The 20226-nt window shown below is 39.0% G+C and overlaps 2 protein-coding genes and 1 long non-coding RNA gene across 3 annotated transcripts in view; 1 reads left to right on the top strand and 2 right to left on the bottom strand.

Moving 5' to 3' along the window:
• Positions 1 to 20226, top strand: part of LOC139816425 (protein I'm not dead yet-like) — a 153293-nt gene that overhangs the window by 99337 nt on the left and 33730 nt on the right. The window lies entirely within an intron of this gene.
• Positions 2383 to 3979, bottom strand: LOC139816194 (uncharacterized). Its single transcript, XM_071783581.1, has 2 exons — positions 3603 to 3979; positions 2383 to 3477 (listed from the first exon to the last, which is right to left on the bottom strand). The coding sequence occupies exons 1-2, from the start codon at positions 3768 to 3770 to the stop codon at positions 2383 to 2385; spliced, it is 1263 nt and encodes a 420-aa protein (XP_071639682.1). The 5' UTR covers positions 3771 to 3979.
• On the bottom strand, positions 16955 to 17630 carry LOC139815701 (uncharacterized). Its single transcript, XR_011732810.1, has 3 exons — positions 17491 to 17630; positions 17250 to 17366; positions 16955 to 17172 (listed from the first exon to the last, which is right to left on the bottom strand). It is a non-coding gene; the product is annotated as an uncharacterized lncRNA (long non-coding RNA).

The raw sequence follows: 20226 nt of genomic DNA on the forward strand, positions 1-20226 counted from the left end.
AATGTTCGATAGCTTGCTTAAATATAATATTTGTAGGTATATGCCGAGTATCACGACCAGATAAAATTCTATTAATTGTTTTACAGAATGTATATAAGAATAGTTTTGTAATTTTTTGAATTATAGTAGATTTAATTCTTCTTTATGTTCATTACATCTTATAAAATCTAAATTTAATTTTTCGTTTAAACGTGCACGTAACAAGGTGGAAACATTTTTGCGAAAAACATACTGAAGAAACATTTTTGTTTAGAATTGAATCAGCTTCAATAAATGCATGTTTTAAAAAGGATATACACGGGTAAGTTAACGAAGGTTTCTCTCGTACATATTCTCTATGAACTAATTGCATATATTCTTCACGTGTTGTATCTGTTGTTAAAAGACTCTGTTTACACGCTGGACAATTTTTGAATTGTTTCAAAGACAAAGTCTTTTTTGCAATCCAGCCAGCAACATACACTTGACTATTTCTATTCGATGAGATTTTATCCATTATGTGTGTATGCGTAATTTGAGATGATTCTAGAGAATCTTCTTCTACTATTTGTTCTGTAGTGTTTACATGAGAAACGTTTTTCACAAATTGTTTTAAATGTAAATAACAAATCACCGTCATTTTTATTTCACAGTAGAGCCCATAGACCCTTTCGAAGTCAAATTATTAATTATAATGTTTTGTACGATCCACAGAATTGGCTACAAGAAGGATTAATATTTCTACGTCCGTGGCTACGAATCATACCAAAAAAATTTTCTAATGGGTCTTGATTAATATTTCTTGTCTTTAAGAACTGTATGCCTGCGTTATTTTACTTTTTCCATATGTTTTGAAAACCACGTAGAGTAAAAATTCAATTTTTTAAGGATGGTATGCACCTAACTGATTTTTTAGTTTTGGGATCTACATACCGCATGTGAGATAGTTTTTTAATAGCATATGGCCAAAAATCGTGATGTTTGCTATTTTCTTTTACTGCAACGCGTAAAGGAGTTTCCGGACGCAAAGTATGTGCGTTGACAGAATCAAACACTTTGTTAAAGAAATCTAATGCGATCGCTGTATCATATCCTTCCTTGTTTGGCATTTGTAAAGGACCAATCTGCGACTCAACAAATCCTCCTGCAAAGATAAATAAAATACATATAAATATATACATGTATGTTATACACTTAAATAATTAAAACAAAGTGATAATGTGATTACTACTTATCAAATTACCTTTGATTTTACTGTTGTATTCAACATATGCTGATAATCTTCCACTAAAAACTTGTGCAGCATTTTTAACTTTCATCTTCTTTATTTTTGGTTTAATTACATGTTCATCAGTTAATGTTGGCACTTGACGATTTAATGTATTTGTATTAATGTCCATCTTATATGCCAGCTCAATGACATCCCACGTTGCAAAACTGTCGTTCATTTGTTTCTAAATTAGTAACATTAATTTCCAAATTTTTATATAATAAATTATTGCGTATCCTTTCAAAAGATGCGGTGGATCATAGATAGGTACTATATTTTGCCGAAAAGTTCAATAGTACCTCCTTAAAAAATAAAAATTATTTTATGTATTATTTATTATGTTTAATATATAATATATTAATTAAAACTAAAAATACTCACGATATTCTTGACCTGTCTGTATACATTTACTTCTTGAATCGTCGAGAAGTTTTTTAATGACTGTCATATTGGCCCTCCTTGGTCGCATACTGTTGCGACAATTGTCAAACCAGCTGGAGTTAATTCATTTACTATTTCCTTGATACATCTTAGTAATTGTGGAGATTTTGTTTGACTTTTGCAGAAGTTGTAACTTAATGGAATTTTCCATCCTGTCCAAATTCCTCGTGCCATAAAAACTAATACATGATCGGCTAGTAATGATGTGCGTCTATGTCCCCAATCTTCAAAGCCAATTATTTTGTCATTTGATTGGTCATATTGTAAATTGGCTTCTAACGACATCTCGTCCCACATTAGTACACATAATTTATCTCTTTCATCATTCATTCGTGCAACATGCTGCCGAAGATGCTCAAAAATAAATTATTAATTCCTGGTTGTAGAGAATAGTTCGTAACAAATATTTCAGAGTTGTAGGACTCGGTAAAACAAATAATTTTGATAATAATTTGTAACAAGCCCCGGATTGCTTATACAATGATAGTGCTAAAATTTTTTCTTCCAACGTAAATCTCCTTCCCTATATACACAAATAATAACAAAATAGATTTAGTTTTTACAATTTTTCTAATATAAAATTTTTGCAATGATTGATTGTATCTGTTAAAAAAAAGAGTACAAAATTAAAAAACCTGCGCGAACTGTCTTTCACAAATAACAAAGATTTACAAATTTATACAATTGCATGATTATAATTCAAAAAATATATTGTTCAAATATTGTGAACTTCGTTCTGGGCAGGTTGATTTTAATGTAGATTTTAATTCATTAAATAATATTTTGAAATTTACCTTTGGAGCATACTTTGTGTTTCGTAATTGCATATCAAAGAACAATCTTTGTGTTGGAGTTAAACTATTGAACTTTTTGTAAAATTGTGTATTTGAAAACTTCTTTGCATCTTTCAGGCGTGTTTTATAATCTATTATTTGTCTTTTCATTCGGTTTCTTTCCTTCGCTAATTTTACAGTTTTCTTATATAGTTTTTGTGCTCTTGGTGTTAAATGGCATTGTCTTGTAACAGAACCAAGTATATTTCTTGAGGTACTTGGTGTACTGGGAGTACTGGGACGATTAACTTCTTTATCTGCGATATTATTTTGATCGTTTTGTAACGCACTTGTTTCTGCACATATAAAATTACTTGTAGAAGTTTCATTAAACTCATGACTATTTTGAGATTGTGAATGTAACTCATTGTCAGTTGTATTTGTTTCAGATTCTAAATGCAGCTCAGTTGTACTTGTAGAAGTTTCATTACACTCATGACTGGTTTGAGATTGTAAATGTAACTCATTGTCAGTTGTATTTGCTTCAGATTCTAAATGCAGCTCAGTTGTACTTGTAGAAGTTTCATTACACTCATGACTGGTTTGAGATTGTAAATGTAACTCATTGTCAGTTGTATTTGCTTCAAATTCTAAATGTATCTCAGTTATACTTGTTTCAGATTGTGAATGTTGCTCAGTAGTATTTATATCATTCACCTCTGTATTAACTGTCTGTGCATTACATATATTTAAACTAGGTACTGCATTATGTTTCAGTATTCGACGATTGACAGAGTAAATATAATCTTCAGGCAAAAAATGCAAGTGGCATACTCTATATTTTCTTAAATCCTCTGATGAAGTATTGAAAATAATACTATTGTTTACAATTTCTTTCCACTTTTGTGATAATGTAGGATTTTTTGGAAAAAAATGGCCAGGAGCCTTTGAGTTTGATTTACAGCCTGGTACAATGCAAAACCACTCTACTTTTACCATGATTAAAGTTGAAAACTGCAAAAATATAAGAAACTTAAAAATATGTCTTTATTATCTCATCTTATTAGGCATACACGTGAACATAATTAGCAAAATTCTGTTCACAAACTTTTATGCAAAACAACATTAAAATACCTTACCTTTGTCGCGATGAACCGTCGTCGATCCGCCGATGACCGCGTCACCGTCTTGGTCTCCCTGCCTCCACGACGTGGACACGCAGCATCCGGATTCCAGCAAAGCGGGCCGAAGGGCAACACCTTTAAGATCAACATATATAAAAGCATACAACTAAATAAAGCAATCATAACCTTTTATTATCGGTCGCTGCGATATTTATATATTATATTGTTTATATAAAACTTACCTTATCAGAGAATATTCTTCACACGCTCCACACACAATGTAGTTTATTTCCTTTCAATCGCTTTTCTCTATAATTAATAAGCTCACTTTTTACAATAGACCACGTGTATGTATATGTTCACACGGTTTAGCCGTTAAATTGATGTAAACGCCACCTGGGACAATATACTAGAATGAACTAACGCGGCCTGAATTTTCATATGAGAGTTGACCGTGCATGGGCGGGACCACGCTGAGCCCCCGCGCGCGCACGCGCCGGTGTCCCTAGCCCTATCAGGTGCTGCGCCCTGGCACGCTACCGATCCTCCTAGGCGACCGTCGCGCCTTACTAGGGCGCCCCTTGTCACTGCTCCCATCCGCCGGCGGTAGATTTAAAGCCCGCCTACGTGAGACCGGCTGTCCAGGCCGCGACTCATCGTCCGGTTTCTCGACGGCCAGGCCGGACGGGCCCTGGCTCGTCGACCGGTGGCGGTACACCGGTGGTGGCCCCGTTCCTTGACGGGGACCTTCGTCGGGGCGTCCACCTTTTTGGGTCCTCCGAATTCGGGCTGCAGTGCTCTCGTGCCGCTGGTGACGCCTTGACAGGCCAGCTGATTTTCCGGCTGTGGGCTCCAGCGTGACCCGCCCGTCGACCGTCCGCCCTCGGGAGCTTCCTGCTGTCCAGCCGTAAGTCCCTCGATGCGGCATATGCCGTTACAACGTCGTGACCCTGGCCATCTGCTCCGCACTCCCTCGACCTGTAACGCTCGCAAGAGATCTTAATCCTAACCTAAATGTTCGCTTTCTGCCCGCCCCGGGCGGAGGCACTGTCCCTGACGCCTCCCTCGGCCGAGCTCCCATCTGGGGTGAGGGACGTGACATTTGTCACGTCACAATGTGAGACGGAAGAAGAGAAGGAAAAGCTAAAGGCGACGGTACAAGCGGCAATGGGTGAGGAGGTCAAGGTCTCGGAGCCACAGAAAAGGAAACCTAAGATTAAAATAATTAATGTTGGTGGAGAGGAAATGAAAATGGAGGATGATGAATTGTTAGATATAATCAAGAAGCAGAATAGAATTGGCGAAGATTGCTGTATGCACTTAGTGAAGAAAATTTTAAGAGGAAAAAATAAGGATATTGAGCAAGGATCCGTAATAATCGAAGTGGACGAAAGCACTCATAAATCACTAATAAGCAGAGGAAAGATAAATTTAGGATGGCGAAAGTGTCCGATCTTTAATTACATTAATGTTAGAAGATGTTTTAAATGCTGGGGATATTATCATATTGCCAAGAATTGCACGAGACAGGAACATGCTATAAATGTGCAGGAAATCATAAGGCGAACGAATGTACAACGGCAAAGAAGAGGTGTGTAAACTGTACCTTTAAGAATCAGACATACAACTTGAAGATAAATGTTGAACACGAGGCGCTGGATTCGGAATGTCCGCTGGGAAGATACAATATAGCAACCACAGGGAGAAGCGGAATTACTCTGGTATACGAATGCGCAAAGCTTCTTGGCGCATAAGGACGAAATTCAACATCAGATTATGAAGAGGGTAAATCCTGTGATTCTAGCGTTATCCGAGACTAGATTGACTGTAGAAATTGAAGATAGTGAGGTCAATGTACCGGGGTATAGTATAGTTAGATGTGATGCTGAAAATAGAAACACAGGAAGAGTACTGTTATATGTTAGAGATGATATTAAATTTAAAATAGTTGATAAGAAAAAGATAGTGTCAAATTGTTGGTGCGTGGTGGTAGAAATAAGAGAGAATTTGTATAAAGGTATGATAGCAGTAGTGTATCATTCGCCGAGTGCGTCAAATGGCAATTTCGTGAGATTTTTGGAAGATACGGTTGAAGATTTAATAATAAGTATGACTGCATAGTGATAGGGGACTTTAATATAGACATAATGGTAATTCATTTTACACAAAAAAATTATTAACGGTAATGCAAAACCTAGGGATGAGGCAATACGTTGATTGTCCAACGAGAGTTACAAAAGATAGTCGAACGATGATAGATTTAATTTTTTCGAATAAAGAAATAAAGGTACAAGTGAATGAGAAACCTAAAATAACGGACCATGCATGGCTAAAAGTAAAATTTAATATAAATAAAAAAAATAAATATAAAGAATTTAGAGGCAGGGACTATAGTAAATTTAATGTAGATGAATTTCTTAGAATAATGGAAGAAAGAAACTGAGCAAGGTCAAGGACTAGATATAAGCATAAGGGCGGAGAGATTTGTTAATAGTATAGTAAGTGTATTGGATACTGTAGCACCTAGAAAAAGTTTAAGATTCCGAAAATATGGGAAGGAAAAATGTGGTATTCAGATGAAATTAGAATGGCAGCAGATAGAAGGGATGAGGCTCACAGTAGAGCAATAAGCTCAAGTAAAGAACAGGACTGGGAATTTTTCAAGAATGAAAAAAATGCAGTAGTTAAACTTATCAGGGCAAAAAAAAAGAATATTATAGATAATAAGATATGATAGATAATAATAGGAGTGATCCTACAAAAATGTGGAAAACTTTGAAAAAATTAATTAAAGGTGAGCAAAGGGGTTCAGAGAACATCGATAATGTAGATTTTGAAATATTAAAAGACATAGAAGAATGCAATATAGCTGATAAATGTAATATATATTATGTTAAAAGTATTAGCAACATTGTGCAATCTATTAGTAATAAGGGGATAGAAGGCACAGGTAGGAGACCTATTTATGTAATTGAGAATAAGGGAATTATGGAAAATTTTGAGCCAATTAGTGCAAGTGATTTGGAACAAATTGTTAGGGAACTACCACGAAAGAACGAAACAGAGGAAGGGATAAATAGTGATATACTGAAAATGGTGCTACCTGTGATAAAAGATGAGTTTGTAGGAATAATAATGATTCGCTTAGGACAGGTAAATTTCCAGAAGGATGGAAAACATCCACGATAATACCGATACCAAAGGTAAACAAACCAAAAAAAAGTGAGCGAGTATAGACCGATTAATATGTTACCGATATATGAAAAAGTATTAGAGTTAGTTGTAAAAAAAAACAGTTGGAAAAATTTCTAGAAGACAATGAAATAATAACCGAATACCAATCGAGATTTAGGAAACAGCAGTCGTGTGAGACAGCAATTCAAAGTTTTATCGAAGAATGGAAGTTGTTAATTGAGGAGAAAAAATGGTGGGGATGTTATTCCTGGATCTCAGGAGAGCGTTGAGACAATAGATAGTGTAAGATTAGTGGAAAAATTATATCAGTATGGAATAAGAGGAGTGGTACTGGAATGGATAATATCGTATTTAAGTAATAGAAAGCAGCAAGTTAGATTCAATGATATATGTTCTAAAATAATTGAGACAGTATATGGCGTGCCACAGGGATCAGTATTAGGACCTCTATTGTTTATTTGTATATAAATAATATAGTTAAAGTCTGTCCGGAGGGAAGTATATTTAGATTATTTGCAGATGACACGACCGCAAGTGTAACAGGAGAAAGTTGTGAGGAATTAGAAATAAAACTAAATATGGTGCTCGGTATACTTGAAGAATGGATGAATGTGAATATGTTAAAAATAAATGCAGATAAGACCAAATATATGATAGTTAGAAGTATAAGGAAAGAAATAAAAACAGACATAATAATAAAAAGTTTGGATGGAACTATAATTGAGCGTGTCGAGATAACGAAACATCTGGGTGTAATGATCAATAGTAAACTCCGTTGGGAGAATCACTGTGATTATATGTTAAAGAAAATAGGAAAAAAAAGTGAGTTTTCTGAATAAATAGGAAATGATATATCGGCGTACACTCGATGTACTGTGTATAAGTCTATCATAACGCCTCACTTTGAATATTGCGCAGCGATGTTAGTAGGCATGGGTGAAACGCAACTGAATCGACTGCAAGTAGCACAAAACCGTGCCATGAGAGTCATATTGCAATGCTCGCGATATACAAAGGTAGATTTGATGCTGCAAACCCTTAAGTTTATGAATGTAAGACAGAGGCTAATGTACAATGTATGTTTTTATTTTTAAGATAGTAAAAGGCATAATGCCAAAACACTTAAGTAATAGGATAGAAATAGTAGGAGATGTGAGTGGACGGCGAACGAGGCAGGCTAAGAATATTAGAATTCAATATCGCAAAACGAGAAGCGCACAGAAAAGTCTATTTTATGAAGGTTTGAATATGTACAACGACCTACCGATAGAAATTAAGCAATGCGAAAGAATTGTACCATTTAAACGTAGGTTAAGAGAATATATTGTACCTCATGTACAGGAATTAATTTAAGGATAGTGGATGTAAAAAATAGCCGAGAAGGCTAATAAACTTCAAAATCTCTCTCTCTATCTCTCTCTCTCCTCTCGCTCGCTCACCTCTCCTCTCTCTCCCTCTCCACCCGAAAAATCCTCCTCCCTCCTCCATCCCTCTTCCTTCCTCCCTCCCTCCCTCTTTCCCTCCCGTCCCTCCCTCCCTCCCTCTCTCCTTCCCTTTCTCCTCCCTCCCTTCCTCTCTCCTTCCTTCCTCCCTTCCTCCCTCCCACCATTTTTTCCCTCCCTCGGATTACCCAGCTGAACATTCACATTCTACAGGCTGGTCTTTAAACAATTGCGAACCATATTCTTCTTCCAAATTCACCCAAAACTTCAACTAAATAAGGATGTTTGAGTAGTAAGACTGATCATAACTGATCAGATATTAACATATACAATGCCAGATCATATATCCTCAGATCTGGCCATTTCCATATCTGACCATATATGGCCATTTATATATGATCATATATGAATATTTTTTCTCGGGATATTTTCAAAAGTTATTTTTTAAGAGTGTGTCACTTTATTATAAAAGTAGACTCCACGATACAACTAATACAAAAATTGTGCCGCTCTATAGTGCGAGACAGTGTCGTGTCTTTTGATACCGTTCTTATAACACTGTTTGTCAAATTTTAAATACGAGAAGCAGATCCCATCGAATGCCATCTATCGAATACTTTTTGAGATGCAATATCTGATCTGATCATATATAATCTTATATGACTATATATGTAGGTTCATATATGATTATATATGCTCTATATATGGGTATATAAAACTTATATCTGGTGTTCATATCTTATTTATATATGTTCATATACTGTCAGATATAAATATTTTTTCCGCGGACATTTTATTCGCCTAAAAGTCCGGGAAAAATATTCATATCTAACAGTATATGAACATATATAAATGAGATATGAACAGATATAAGTTTTACATACTCATATATAGAGCATATATAATCATATATGGTTATCTATCGCCATATATGATCAGATCTTGTGTCATGTATAATGTACGATGTGATCATATATGGCGATAGATAACCATATATGATTATATATGCTCTATACATGGGCATGTAAAACTTATATCTGTTCATATCTCATTTATATATGTTCATATACTGTCAGATATGAATATTTTTCCTGGACATTTTATATCAGTATATCCCAATCTAGTCATATATAGACAGATCTGATCATGTTTCATATCATTTCCGGCCGTATATGAACATATACAATCATATACAGCATCGTGTCTTGTCATATATGATCATATACAGTGCCGATACAGTTTATGTATGGCCACATATAATTATATCTGATAATACATGGCCGAACATTCTTTATATACGACCATGTGAGGCCAGATACGATTATGTATAGTGTCATATCTGCTACACATAATAATATATCTGACCATATATGAACTTATATGATCAGATCTTGTGCTATGTATAATGTACGATCTGATCATATATGGCGATAGATAACCATATATGATTATATATGCTTTATATATGGGCATGTGAAACTTATATCTGTTCATATCTCATTTACATATGTTCATATATATATCATATATGTTTATATATGTTCATATACTGTCAGATATGAATATTTTTTCTCGGGTGGTCCAATTGGCCCGGCGGGAGGTTTGGGAATAATAGAAGATTTTTGGGATGTTTTATTTACCAAGGATATGTTCGAAATAATATTAGAGCATGCGAACGATAAATTGAAAACGTCTGTTTGGCAATCATAGAAAATGGTAATACGCTTTAATCTTATCATCATATCACGGACTTAGAAGAATTAAGAGCTTTTATTGGCTTATTTTATTACTCTGGTACATGGAAATCGTCGAACGTGGATGTACACCAGCTTTGGGAGAAAGAAAATGGTCTGTCGCTGTATCGGTGTGTAATGTCGAGAAATCAATTTATCTTTTTGTGTCAGTGCGTTAGATTTGACGATAAAGTAACACGAGACAAAAACGATAGACTAGCGCCTATACGAAAATTGTGGAGTATTTTTATAGAAAATTGTAAAAATTGTTACAATATTCACAACAAAACAACGGTAGATGAACAGCTGCTTAGCTTCCGCGGGAGATGTCCTTTTCGTATGTATATAAATCCAACCCGATAAATACGGTCTGAAAATAATAACGCTAAACGATGCAACTACATCGTATCTTTATCACGCTATCCCATATGTAGGCAAAATTACTTTAGAAGGGCGGCTGCCAGATGAAAGTATTCCAGAGTATTACTTCAGAAAGGTCACCGAACCAATTCACGGCACACATCGCACGGTAACGTGTGACAATTGGTTCACAGCTATTCCTTTATTGCATCGCTTTATGATGGAACCATATAATCTAACAATAAACAGGCACAGTCCGCAAAAATAAGAGAGAGATACCTGCTGAGTTCAAAATAGCCTCAAAAACAATTCCAGATACTAAATTCGGCTTCTCAAGTAATAAACTTTGTTGTCGCACACTCCGAAAAAAAAAAATTGTTTTAGTTACTTCTACCTTCATGAAAACAACCGATGTAACAAATGGGAAACCGAATATATTTTGCACTATAACAGCACAAAAGGAGGCACGGATACTTTCGATCAGTTATGTCATGCATACACTGTTACAAGAAGGACCAATCGTTGGCCGATGCGTTTTTTCTTTGGTATCCTAGACCAGGCTGCCGTTAACGCCCGAATTTACTGACGTGTCTACAAGTAAATACTAAATTCTCAAGAGAGATCTTCAGCCAAGATTTGCTTGCAAACATTAGCGCTATATTTGATTAAACCTTTCTTACAAACTTGCTTCAACAACCATTCCTTACGGCGTGATATAAAACGGTATAGGTGGCATTTTAAATGTAGGTCTAACTGTTGAGAATGAAGAAGAAAGGCCAGAGCTGTCATCAAAAACAAGGTGCTTATTATGCAAGCGTTCGAAATATCGCAAAACAAAAATGCAGTGTCCTTCTTGTCTCAGGCCGATGTGTGACTTGCACCGCGCATATATTTGCATTGAGCTTGTGCAGGTTCAAATTAATTTTATGAACTTTTTTGGACTTTTCCACTTTATATTATACTTAGAAATACATTTTCTGTAATTTTTTAATACGATTTATAAATATATGTATGCCTGGAGCGTTACTGTATTGATGTGCTTTTGTAAGGAAAAAAATAACACACTTTACATTGCAAAATAAATACCTTTTTTAAACAATTCAATATTGGTGTTTGTTTTTCCTTAAAATATACTATCTCAGAGTACTCTGTTAAATTTTTAGGTCAAAATATTAAAAATTACAGATTTACGACTCATTTTTTGGTACAAGCCAATATTTCAACTTTTTTGGCAATCTGATTTTTTATACTAAGTATGTTGAAATTGAAATTTGAACAATATTAGCATTTTATACTCTTCTCTAGAGCTTGAACAACATTAAAAAAAATTGTCATAACTAAAGATAAAAAATCAATGAGTAAGGAGACATTTTTCATGCTGCGGTCTTTTAGACCCCTCAGTGAACTTACGAGATTCTTGAGAGGTGTGGCATTTAAAGGTTAATTGACCGAATCTGAAAGAATTGTATATGAAGTAGTGGTAGAATATATATTTCTCGGGGAATGCTATAAAGTGTATAATTTTTCGTTACCGATTTTTTTGGAAACCGGTTCAGAAATTCCAATTTTTCGGTTTAAAAATTTTATTAATTTTTTGAGGATGGGTTTAATTGCCACTGGAAACCAGTTCGTCTTCTGTCTGTCTTGTTTCATAAATTTCGTATATGAATTTTTTATTGCGTATAAAGTTGGGTCTAATCAACCACATTTAAATGAAATTATATATGAAATAGGGGTAGAAAAAATCAAAGAAAAGATTGGTTTTGAGTTTTTGATGCTAATATGTTCAGATGTATATTTTTTTCGTTACTGATCTTTTTGGAAACCGGTATCCAAAATTTTTCCAATTTTTCGGGAAATAATTGATCGAATCTTAAAGAATTATGTATGAAATTGGGGTAGAAAGAACTAAAGAATGTAATAAAATTAGAAAAATTGCTAATAGTAAAGGGGTTTCCGAAAAATGTATGTGATTGCTCTAATTTTCGCAAACTTTGAGATATCAAGCTGAATTTTTATATGGATAATAATTTTTATGGATAATTTTTTTGATACCGATTTTTTGGAAACCGGTATCAGAAATTTTTCCAATTTTTCGGGAAATAATTGACCGAATGGGATTGAAATTGGGTTTTATGGGGTTCTGATGGTGCTCCTAATTAATGAGTGAGTTTGGAGAGAGAGGACTAGATTTGAGCCCGCGCGAAGCGCGGACGAAAAATCTAATAAACAATAACATATGTTCCGGTCTAGTCTTACATCTGTCTCATTTACGCTACTTCGAGATCTGGCCACCAGGAGCGCTCGGGAAATCTTTGCGTCGCCAATCGAAGTTACAATTTCGTGCTGGGAAAAATTAAAATATTGTTTCAAGGACAAAGCTTTTGTTTGCTATTCATAGTAAGTAGATATTTATTCCGAAAAGTTATGTGCTCGGGGGGGTAGTAATCGGTCCCCGGATTCGCGATTGGCCTGTATTAGGGTGGTTCGAAAGACCAGAGGGGCAATCCCCTCACAAATGCAAGCGAAATTAAATGCAAGTAAAGCGGGATAAATCAAGCGAAGCGACTCACCGCATCGCAGCCCGGCGCCCTCCTGGGATGGTCTCTCGGCCGATCTCGTTTGTCCTCTCGGGTGGCGAATCCTCCTTGATAGCAAGCGAGAGGCGTGCAGGCAGACAAGGTAGCGGGCAAGCAAGCAAGCGAGCAGCAAGCAACACAAAACGGGCAAGCAGGCAAACGCCGTTCTAACGATTTCGTCGAGCACTCGACTGTGGCTGATACTCCGTCTTATCTTGTCGGCGATTCTTACGGGAGTGTCTGAGTGCTCCGGCACTCTCTCGGCTCGCGCTCCTGGAAGTACGGCGCGAACGAGTACTATTGTCCCAATAATTGGGCCTGCCACCCGTGGGCGGGCAGCACGAGTCGGGTGAGTCGTGCGAGTATTGACACCTGTCGCGGTCCGCCAACGTTTCGCGCGAGTCTCAAACCGACGATAACTTACGATTATGAGCTTACTGACTAATATACAACGAGTATCAAACGCGAATCCAACCACATCAATATTATACATGTGCGACCAACTACTATCTTACAATTATGTACACTATTTACATGTGAGCTCCAACCATTATGACTGTTCTATAGGTTATGTATTATGATTTTCCTTAGATCCATTTAGGCTGCGTTCCGATATACACTGCCAGTACTGAAAATCTACAGTTCACGTTACGTATACTATGGATTTTCAGTACTGGCAGTGAATTTCTGAATGCAGCCTTAGTCACATGAAAATATTTATCACGAGGTTATGTTATAGACGTTGGGCATTGCAATTTAAAATATTCTGAGAACAGTCGAAGTGAAGAAAAGAACTGCATCATCGTGATTGCAGTAGATTTGAGTGGATATTATCATGAAACCGGGGAGTTTATTTCTTGAAAGCAGTATCAAATCACTTATGATAAATGTTTAGATTAAATTAAGGCTCTTAGTTTCTTAAGAAATGTATATTCACTCAATTAATATTCCTATGATATTATAAAATTGTGAAAAAAGCGTTTTCGATTATAGAAAAATGACGTTTTCAAGGTTAGAAAACTTATACTGTTACATAAATATAATAATTATTAAGAATGCCTAAGCATTTTTGCGTCACACAGTGGGGCCAAATCCCGAAAAGCTGGCCAAAACCTTGTAACGATGCACCCCGTTCGCCAAGCATCGTTCCCGGCCAGCAACCGCCGGATGCCGCCCGACCGACGATCAGTCGGGCGAAGACCAGGGCGCGGTGCGCCTACATTTTATTACATTCAAATGCACCGTGTGCGCGGGCCAAGCACGGCACCGGTGTCTCCCGACGAACGCCGACGGGAGCCGAGCCTCACAGAGCGCGCGGCGTCGCGCCGCCCCACCACAGCGCGACTCGCCTGACGATCGGCCCTCCCTCCTAGCGAACCCACCGCGCCGAACGCTATATAAACCGACGCTCCAGCGAGAGCAAGGCACTTCATCTGATCTCCAGCATTCCGCTATTCCGGGCGAAAACCTATCCTACGAATCCCAGGGCGACACACCAACACCAATGAGGTTCGGAGCTCCGAGTCTCGACTGAGTGCTCTCAGGTGTCCCTGCACTCCATCACCTCAACCCCAACGGCACGGTTACGCGGGGTCGAGCACGCTCGGCCTCGCAACGAGGGCTCTCGCTGCCGCCGCCCCGGGGCTCCGGAAATCCTCCGCTATACACTACGCGGCCCCACGCGCGCTAGAAGCAATAGTAATGTCGCGTTCGTTATCGAGTGCACAAGCACTACCCAGCCGTTGTAATATACCGAGTCCGTAATCTACTGTAATATCGCATTTGCGCTACCGCGCTGCATCGCGCCGAGTGCGCCTGCACTATCCTGCCGTTGTAATATACCGAGTCCGTAATCTACTGTAATACCGCGTTTTCGCTGTCGCGCTGCATCGCGCCGAGTGCACAAGCACTATCCTGCCGTTGTAATATACCGAGTCCGTAACCTACTGTAATACCGCGTTTTGCTATCACGCTGCAGCGCGCCGACTGCGCCTGCACCATCCTGCCGTTGTAATATATCGCGTTCCGTACACTATTGTAATACCGCGTTTTCGCTATCTCGCTGCACCGCGCCGAGTGCGCCTGCACTATCCCGCCGTTGTAATATACTGCGTTCCGTAACATATCGTTTAACCCCGCCCGTTCCGGAGGTGTTATACCGAACACCGCGCTTACATCGCTTTGTAGGACTAATACTGAATAAATCATTACGTATGCGATCAAACTGATTATCGTCTCTGGGCCTTTCAGTCGAACTCCTGATCCGGCGAACTAGTCCGCGTTCGACGATAAAGTTAGGCCGTTACAATCTCAAAAATGAAAATTTGATTCGGGAATTTTGACTCGTGGGATGGGTAGAAGAAGTTTGGTGCATCCAATTGTAAAAGAAAAAAGGCCCTATCCTCATACCTGCGTCTGTGAGCTCAGTTCAAAGTTAGCCTTCGTTCAGAGCGCACGCATCGCGTAACAAAGGAAAGAAAATTACGGTCTATTATATATCGGATAGCTTGAAAGTGAAGTGTTCGATTTCAATTCTACGACATGGAAATAACTCATGCAGGTATGTAGAAAATGTTTTTACACTAATATGACCTATAAATTTAATTTTTATCGTGTTAAAACAAGGCATAATTCTGCCTTAAGCCCCTTGCACAATAGGCAATAGCGATAGCGATAGCGACAGCGATAGCGATAGCGACAAAATTTCCGACGAGTTGGAATTATATATCTATTGCCTTGTAGCCAACCAATCAGCGTTCAGAATTTTGCCGTGACGAACGTTTTGAATGTTTTGAGTCGTACGTATATGAAGGTATACTTAGGGGTCGCAAAGCTCAGGATCGCATTGCTCGCAACGATTATTGCCACGGAGACAGGCGTGCACGCGAAAATTTCCCATCTTGGAGAACTGCTGCAGGTACTGATTGCATTTGTACGTTCGCATCGACGCGGTCGCCAGGCGTTTCTCTCGTACCTTAACCTTCCACATTCGAAAAGAACTTTTCGATCATCGGAGCCTTTGCTGATTGTGACGTTGTCACTCGAATCGGAGTACGGTCCCACAATTTCTCATTTTGCACGACTTTTCTGGTGTAGAGCCTACCCTCGCTATCCACACATTCCTCCGTGCGCAACGTATTCATCGTCTGCCGCTGCCGTGCATTCGCCACATTTTCCGAGCCTTCGGACAACACGGATACCGGACTTGTCGTCGCCAGATTATTCAACTGCTCCGCCATCTCTAGTAAAACCTCCTGGCCATCGTGGAACTGCTTGATATGCTCCAGGACGGAGTTGAAGCTCATTTCGCAAGTGGTGCAACTATATACAGCGTCAGACTCGAGAGATATGGATCATTTTAATTATACGACTAACTTGGGAAGAGAAGAAGAACAATTCGACGCATCGGATGAATATTATGACAACGTTAACGAAAATTGCAACTTACGATAATTGCAAATATGGTGACGAACTGTTAATTGATCTTGTACGATCTCGTCCTTATCTGTACGACAAAACTCAAAGAGAATACAAGGACACGAGATTGAAAGAAAATGTATGGAGAGAGATGGCTAGCATTATGAATATGACAGGTAAGTTAATTATGATTTAAAATATTTGTTTATTAATGTTCTTTATTTACAATTTATTGAATGTAAGTTGTTTACTAAACATATTTAACCATGCTTTATGCATGTATGAAACCACCATCACTCTCTCCATGCATTTTCTTTCAGGTGGTTAAATAATAAAATCTATTTATATTTTCAGTATCAGATTGTCAAACACGATGGACACGTCTCCGTCAACGTTTTAACAAAGAACGAACGTTGCACGAACAAGAAACCAGGAGTGGTGCTGAAAAGCCTACATGGCCAAAGTGGTTTCTCTTTGAGAACCTTAACTTTTTAGAAAAGCATATGGTCCATAGAAAGTTAGTATACTTTTGTTACAATTATTATGGATATTTATGGTACTATGTAAAACATTTTTGTCATAACTTTTCAACATTTTAGAAGTATTACGAATATGAGTTTTCTCAGCCATCAATCTGAAGATGCATCAAGCGAAAAGAATAAATCAAGACTTCAGGGTGCAAGAAGCAATCTATATTCTTTCTAAAATAACATCATATATTCTGCTTGAACAACATATTTTTAAAACTTATTTTATTTGTTACAGAAAATGACTTCACCAAAGGTGACCAACCAGAGATCGCGCTCTCAGAATAATTCCACGAACAACGTATCTGCATTGGAACGAGAAGTATAGTATACTGGAATAATAATAACATATGTAAAAAATAAAATGCTAAAACAAAATACATACTACATGTAATAAAAAATAATTAACTGCACTTGTAGTCATGGACGCCTTCGCCGTTGCAGCAACAGCCGCAGCTATCGAGTCCAACGATTAAGCAAGTCGATAACTTGATACTCATTCCGATAGATATCCCTGACATACCACCTGTACCAGTGAGTAATTTTATAATAATATTAACATTATCAACTATTTATAGGTTTTTGAGTATGAATTACGAATTGAGATAATTGATTCCTTTACACGTGTAATAAAATGTAATTAACTGTACTTGTAACTTGTAACCATGGACGCCTTCGCCGTTGCAGCAACAGCCGCAGCTATCGAGTCCAACGATTAAGCAAGCCGATGATAATTTGATACTCGCTTCGACAGATATTTCTGACACGCAACCTGCACCAGTGAGTAATTTAATATTAAAATGATCAACTATTTGTAGGTAGGTTTTTTGAGAACCACAAATTAAGATAATTGATTCCTTTGCGGTTCTGTTGTAACGTTGTTTATTTTTTGGCCAATGTTTTGACAAACATATTGTAACAACTTATTTCTCCTAAGTAGTCTTTGAGGAGAATGTAAAAGATTGGTCAAAATGTTGGGGTAAGAAAGAAGTAATGTTAGAACAACCCTAATAGTTCATTCATTATTTAGAATAATAGATTGAATATCTTAATATATAAAACAAAGTCGAGTTAGTTAGACCACTTATAACTCAAGAACGGCTGGGCCGAATTTTTACCACAAGTATATGAAATAGGGGTAGAATTTTTCGGAATAGCAGAATAACTAATAAAATATCGGAAAAATTCACGTAAAAAAAAAAATTAATCTAGAAGGATATTCAATACATAGAAAAATACCTAGAGAGAGGGAGAGAGGGGAGAGGGAGAGAGGGCGAGAGAGGGAGGGGGAGAGAGGGAGGGGGAGAGAAAGAGAAGGAGAGAGAGAGAGGGAAGAGAGAGGAGGGAGGGGAGGGGGAGAGGGGGAGGGGAAAGAGGGAGAGGGAGAAGAAAAGAGAGAAAGAGGGGGGGAGAGAAAGAGAGAGGGAGAGAGGGAAAAAGAGGGAGAGAGGGAGAGATTGATTGATGATTGATTGATGGTTTATTTATGCCATAGTCACAGACTTTAGGCAAATCATGAGATATACAAAAGATACAAAAATTATAATAATTATACAACGAAAGCAAATATGAAGAACAGAGTGTAATCGCCACAGATAAGCATATACGGTAAATAAAAAAATGGAAAATGATGGAGATTATATCAGCAAGCAGGAGACTCACCCCCCGGCGGAGGATGCGTTAAGCATATTGAACGGAAAAGTTACAGTGAAAAAATTGAGATAGAGATATACGATTAGTAGAAAAAATTAACGCATGCAGCTCACACCTCCGTAAAGGATGCCTCGCCATAGACAAAATACATACTAAATGCTGATATCACATGAAAGAAACTAATCACAACGGTATTTACAAATGCAATTATAACTAGATGAACATTAGGCGTCAGTGGCCGATCACGCTCGAACTAAATGATCGATTTATGCTCTCTAACCATCCGCAATAAGATATCGCAAGAGAGAGGGAAAGAGAAAAGGAGAGGGAGAGGGAGAGGGAGGGACAGAGAGAGAGCGAGAGGAGAGCGAGAGAGACGGAGGGAGAGAGAGAAAGAGAGAGGGAGCGGAGGAGAGAGAGAGACGCGAGAGAGGTCGAGAGGGAGGAGAGAGAGAGGAGAGAGAGAGAGAGAGAGAGAGGAGGGGGAGAGAGAGAGAGAGGGAGAGAGAGGAGAAACAAGAGGGGAAAAAGGGAGAAAGGGGAAAGGGGGAGAGAGAGGGAGAGAGAAAGAGAGGGGGGAGAGAGGGTTACTATTGCGTGTCTTATCACTACATTCATACTGTCAGGCGGTACGAAGTTCGGCCGGGGCAGCTAGTTAATAGTAAATTAGAAATAAGTGTGTGTATCGAGTGCCTTTATTGTTTAATTGTAAGTAATTTAATTAAGGATTAAAAACAGATCACTTATGAAATGTGAATTTAGTTTTTAATTACCTGCAGGTATTATCTCCTCCGTCCGAGACACCTCCACCGTCACAGCAATCAATTGCTTCAACACAACGATCAAATGCTTCAGAGCGATCAACTGTTTCATCACCACAGCGATCAATCTTCCGTCATCAGAACAATCAGCTGCTTCATCACCACAGCGGTCAACGACTGTCCCTTGCCCCGCTCGACTGCTTCGAAGATTGATTCGAGGGGGGTGGTGTGTGGACCTTCGGGTTGAGGGGGAAACCGCGGGGCGGTGGACGCCCTTCGGGGGGAACCGGCCGTCGCGTTCGCGAATGGTAGATGGGGGGTGGCGCGAGGGGCACCATGTCTCTTGGGTGCCGGCCTTGTGTGGCGTTTCACTATTACAAGCACTTGGTGAGGCGGGAATCATCGCTGTTTTGGGTCCATGGGGTGGGTGTCGTGGTGGGGGGAGAGCGCGGGGGGGGGGGGCGGTGTAGCTACCATAGCGCGTAGTAGTATAGCGCGCTGTGGGAAGGGATTGGATGGGGGGCTTTGGGGACGATAAGTCGGTGGTTTCGTGCTATGTGTACATAGTTCAGTGTGTTTGGGAGGGGAGGGGAACCGGGTTCATGGGTACCGTCGCCCGCGTGTTAGCGGGCACCGGCTCGTGCTTCTGTGGGTGGCTGAGTAGGGATGTTGGATGTCGGGGTGCGATGTGTCGCTATAAAACTGCGATATGTTCACGGTGTGATATCCGTAGCGGGTTTTCGTAGGGTAGGTGTAGTAGGGGGAGGTATAAGGGGGGTAACGACCGTGTTCTCACCTAGGGGGCTGCGTCGCTGGGCCGGGCTTCGAAGGGGCCCGGGGCTTGCGCCATGCTGTGTTGCTGGGGCCGGCAGCGGGGCGGGGAGAGTGGGGGTTCGCAGGTCGGGAACCCACGCGTTCGCGTTTCGCCGCGCCGCGGAGCGTTCGCGTTTTCGGGTGCCACGGAGCGAGGGG

This window comes from Temnothorax longispinosus, chromosome 7, assembly GCF_030848805.1.
Source record: "Temnothorax longispinosus isolate EJ_2023e chromosome 7, Tlon_JGU_v1, whole genome shotgun sequence".
Taxonomy (NCBI): domain Eukaryota; kingdom Metazoa; phylum Arthropoda; class Insecta; order Hymenoptera; family Formicidae; genus Temnothorax; species Temnothorax longispinosus.

What these genes read in the sequence shown, in the direction of transcription:
- LOC139816194 (XM_071783581.1), bottom strand. Translation starts at nt 3,770, where the DNA reads ATGATTGCTTTATTTAGTTGTATGCTTTTATATATGTTGATCTTAAAG. An exon ending in GACGGTTCATCGCGACAAAG is followed by an intron (nt 3,478 to 3,602) that starts GTAAGGTATTTT and finishes ATATTTTTGCAG; the next exon opens with TTTTCAACTTTAATCATGGT.